The 5054-nt window shown below is 48.0% G+C and overlaps 1 protein-coding gene across 5 annotated transcripts in view; it reads left to right on the top strand.

The window, feature by feature from the left end:
• The window catches only part of atrx (ATRX chromatin remodeler), a 55568-nt gene extending 50717 nt beyond the window's left edge, over positions 1-4851 (top strand). For all 5 annotated transcript variants that reach the window (XM_048231045.1, XM_048231041.1, XM_048231042.1 and 2 more), the window contains 4 exons: positions 2163-2276; positions 3166-3261; positions 3504-3632; positions 4210-4851. In XM_048231045.1, the coding sequence (XP_048087002.1) occupies positions 2163-2276; positions 3166-3261; positions 3504-3632; positions 4210-4425 (555 nt within the window). In that variant the 3' untranslated portion in view covers positions 4426-4851. The remainder of the gene's footprint in view (positions 1-2162; positions 2277-3165; positions 3262-3503; positions 3633-4209) is intronic.
• The last annotated feature ends 203 nt before the right edge of the window (positions 4852-5054 follow it).

The raw sequence follows: 5054 nt of genomic DNA, 5'->3' as shown, positions 1-5054 counted from the left end.
TTTACACACACGTCAGTCAGTCCGTCTGTCTGAGCTCTCCCATCTGCTCCTGGGAGGACCCGCCATTTCCCCTGACCTCAGCAGCAGGACGAGGAGGAGGAGGCGGGCGGTATAGACAAAGCCTTTCCAAGTCCATCACGTAACACAACAGCTCATCAATCCACGCTCAGCACCTGCCACCAAGCAGCGAGTGTGTGTCTGTGCGTGTCTGTGTGTGTCTGTGCGTGTCTGTGCGTGTCTGTGTGTGTCTGTGTGTCTGTGTGTGTGTGTGTGTGTGTGTGTGGAAACACCAGAGGATGGAAAAACGGTGGCGCAGGCTCTGGGCCTGGGCCGTGGCGGCTTGTGTTTCAGCTGACCCCCGAGTGCTCGTCCGGCCTCCTCCTCCGGCCCTGAGCCGCCGCCGTGATCAAGCGTCTGGGAATTTTCTGGAAATCCAGGCATGGTACAGAGGCAGCTCAGATGCTCTCAGATGTTCTTCATATGGTTAGAGGTGTGTGTGTCTGTGTGTGTGTCTGTGAGTGAGTGAGACGGACAGATTCTGCTGAGTTGCACTGATGCATTGCACAGTTTGTGTGTGTGGAAGAACACGAGCATGACCCCTTAAAACAGAGTGTTCAAACACACACACACACACACACACACACACACACACACACACACACACACACACAGCTGTGGCCCCTGCAGCACACCTGTCCTGCGTGTCCAGTCCTGGGCAGTGTGTGAAGTGTGTTGTGTATATCGGCCGCACGCAATCTGGAAGCCTATGAGTGATTAAAGGGCCAAGGCAGCCACAACAGCTCTTGTGTGCAAACACAGCTTTCTGGCCCCACAGACACACATGCACACATATGCATGTGTATACACATACAGTACACACACACACGCATAGAGTGAAAGAGTGTGGTACAGGTGCAACGACACCCGCCACTCCTGATAAAGATTACATTATTTATCATCATTTGTCACACACACACACACACACACACAATATTCACAGAGGGGAGTAAGGCCAGCCAACATGGGTGACATTGTTTTCAATATAGATATTTTGATACTGTGAACACAGAAGGGCAGCATGTCTGTCAACTGGAGGCTCAAGATAGCGTGCGTGTGTGTGTGTGTGTGTGTGTGTGTGTGTGTGTGAGAGAGAGATGGTGGCGGCTGACTGCCAGGTTCACGGAGGACTCAGCTGGAGCTGTTTGTGTATATTTGTGCGCTTGTGAGATTTCCTGGCTCTGTGGATTGGAAGGAGACCATAGATGGTAAAGAGACACTCCTGACAGGTGCTGGGGATACAGGTGCGATATGGTGCTAACCGTTCTGATTTGCCAGATTGAACCAGATTCTGATGTATGTTTATTTGTGTGTGTGTGTGATGTGCACAGGTGTATGACCAACAGGTGGGAAAAGGCGGTAGCTGGTCTGTTTCGCCAAATACCTGGACATTGTAGCATGGATGAACTATAGTAGGCATGTCTCTGTGTGTGTGTGTTTGCCAAATGTTGTAACATCAAAGGGGTTTTTCGGGTTCCTAACTGTGTGTAGCTCAGCAAGGAGCCACGGGGAAAAGCAACAGACACAGCAGGTGTGTGTGGTTACGCAGGTGTCAGCAGCTGCTAGCTGGTCAAATTCGCCAAAAAACACCACCCATTCCTGCCTCTCGCTAGTGTCCTCTTCTCGCATACACACCTGTTGGACGGATGGTCATGCACAGGCAGGCTAATGTTCTCCTCGTGTAAAAGAACTCACTACCTGTCCTGGGCGAGATGTTTGGGGGACCACAGATGTCCCAACGCCCAACGAAGTTAGAAGTGGTCAGTGGTGAACCCAGTTATCCTGACTGACCCAGTATTTGTGGTCAGTGAAGAGCATTCAGCTGTGTTTCACAAGTTCAAAAGCATTTGTCATCCCGATGTTATTGCTCTAAAGTGGTTCGTAAGAGTGACGCACCTCTGCCAACTTCTACCCACGTTCTAACCTTGTGGTCTTTAAACAGAGGCGGAGTGCCTAGGCCGCAATCTAAATAGCTTCTGATTTATGAGGCTAACCCTTTCTTTCTCTTTCTCTCTTTCTTTCTTTCTTTTCTTTTTTCTTTTCTTTCTTTCTTTCTTCTTTCTTTCCTTTCTTTCTTTCTTTCTTTCTCTCTCTCTCTCCATCAGGGTCTGTCTCTGCGCACAAACCAGCAGGCGTATAACATGGCGATGGGCAACCAGGGCGGCTACTTCCCCTTCAATATGGCCGCGCTGGCCACCATGACCAACCGGGAGCTGGAGGTGGGTAGTGAAACACACACACACACACACACACACACACACACACACACACACACACACACACACAGTTACAGACTCACGCGCACATGCATACACACATGAGCATACACACACACACACACCAAGTATGCACATCTTCCACATACACAAACACCTACTCAGAAAATGCAAATGATGTTTTTATTAAGTCATCCACACACACTTGCGCACACACACATACAACATTTGCAACCTCATTCAACCATCATGCGCACACACACACACACACACATGCCCACACATGCATTAATATAGTCACTTACAAATTCTCACTCAAATAGACCCATCTAGCTGTGAATATTCAGACATTGACCCCTGCGTTCTTATTCTCACATCTCTATATAAACACACACACACACACACACACACTGCATTCCTGAGGCCACCCCGGTGGCTCGTGCTGGCGCTGGCATGTGCCCATGAGGTCCGGCACCAGCAGTTGGTGTTGTGCATGGGCAGCTGCCATTTCTGGGCACCTGGAATCCCACCGCCGACAAGAGTGGCAGAGGGTGGGGCGGCAAGAAGGGTACAGCAGAGGGGATGATGATGATTTTTGTTGTTATTTTTATTTATTTATTTATTTATTTATTTATTTATTTAGATAAGATAAGATATGAAAGAAAGAGAGGGGCTTCATTCTGCTGATGTTGCGTGTATTTTCTCCAGCGTTAGGATATTGCATTAGATCTGAATAGAGCTGAAGGCAGCCAAGTAGGAAAAGTGGATTTTAAACATGAAGCTTTAGACACCTAGGCAGGGCTGTGTGTGTGTGTGTGTGTGTGTGTTTGTCCTTTTTCACTCATCTGCTCATGTTTTCCCTCTGTCTCTCTCCCTCGCTGTCGTGGTGCAGGATCTGGTGAATCAGGGTCGACAGAAGGTCATGGAGACCAGCAACGCCATCAACTCACTGGCGTCAGAGCCACTGGAGGATCTGATCAGTCGCATCGTGAGTCACACAGCCAGGAGTGTGTGTGTGTGTGTGTGTGTGTGTGTGTGTGTGTGTGTCAAAATAAATGGTAGAAAAATAAAAGTGATGGGTAATAATGTATGGATAGGTTTTGGGTTACAGCAACTCCAATGGCATTGTGTGTGTGTGTGTGTGTTTAAAATGTTCTTAAGGTTATTATTAGATGAATCAAGGGAGTGGCAATACCATTTTAATGTGTGTGTGTCTGTCCGTCCGTGCAGTGGAAGGAGAACCCCAGCCTGGACGAGTCGCGGGTGCAGGCCCTGGCCATGGCACAGCAGGCCACCATTGAGCGTGAGCGTCAGCGCATAGAGGTGGCCTACCGAGACGTGCTCCACAAGCAGCAGACGGTGAGCCTGTCACTCAAACATCTGACACAACAACAAACAACATCAACCATTCCTTTACAAAACATCTAATCAAGCCAATCTGATTTTGAACTCTGATCTCTTGTCATTCAGCTTAAGATACAAAATCATTCATCAACTCTTATCAGGCAAAATATAATGCCCGAGTTGGACATGTGACGCATGGAAGACAAGGAGCATGTAATAGACCTGTAGCCCACAACACAGAAGATTAGTACTTTTAAAAACGTTGGGAATGCTAGAAGCACGGCACAACGTGTTGCGATACTCATCAGTGAAGGCACTTTATTTTTGCACTTTTGAAACACTGACACTTCCCACACATTTTCCTTAGTGGCTCATACCTGTGAAATCTGAATATGAGTACACATTTTTTACTCACAATTACAAAGATGATCTACGAAGTTGACTTTTTATGCAACCAGGATTATTCATTCATTCATTAATTTATTCATTCATTCTTCCCTTCTTCAATTGCTTGTTCATCAGACCTCTGTAACCATTGTAGTAGAGATGACCTTATTCCCCCTCTCCTCTCCTCTCCTCTCCTCTCCTGCAGCTGATGATGTATGTCCAGAAGGTGCTGAACAACCGCAAGGTGCAGGAGCAGCAGATGGCCATGGCCAAGCAGGGGCTCCTGATGAACCAGCTGGCGCTGCAGAACGGCATGATGGGTCCCGGCAACCTGAACCAGATCGACCTGCTGGGCCTCTACCAGCACATGCAGCAGATGCAGGGCATGGGGGCTAACCCTGGGCCCTCAAAGGGCCTGTAGGCGGCACCCTTGCCCTACCACCACGACCCCCCCTACCCCCCCGGCGTCGCTGAGGCTGAGGCTTCCGCCACTGCTGCTGCCAACCCACTATCCACAGCTCCACCATGGGGATGAGGGTGGGGTGGGAGGGGGGCAATTGATGCTTCTTCATCCACCACCCCACACCCCTACCCCCCACACCCCTACCTCCTGACGGAGTGGACTGATGCAGTGTTGCAAAACCCCACCTTCACCCACCCCCCCAAGCTTTTTTTTTTTTTTTTTTTAACCCACCCTACACCCAGCCCTCCGACACACACACACACACACACACACACACACACACACACACACACACACTCCCCAATCCCTTTCTAACCAACTCTTGCCAGGGAGACATTCTTTTACTGGGGTTTTGCAATTTATTTTAAAAATAAGAAAAGAGAAGAAAAAAAAACTTGTGTATATATAGCCGTAATGTTATTTCACCTTCTATTCCTTTTTTCCAACATATTTAATAAGTAAATTTAAAACTGTTCACCCCAAATGCTTTTAAGCATTGCATTATTTGTAAGCCCTCAGCCGAGGGTTTATATTTGTTTTGAAGTTACGTTATTTGTTTATTTTTTGTTTGTTTTCTTTTTATATAT

This window comes from Alosa alosa, chromosome 21 (assembly GCF_017589495.1).
Source record: "Alosa alosa isolate M-15738 ecotype Scorff River chromosome 21, AALO_Geno_1.1, whole genome shotgun sequence".
NCBI lineage: Eukaryota > Metazoa > Chordata > Actinopteri > Clupeiformes > Clupeidae > Alosa > Alosa alosa.
Note: the sequence above shows the minus strand (reverse complement) of the source record. Positions and strands in the feature narration are given on the sequence as shown.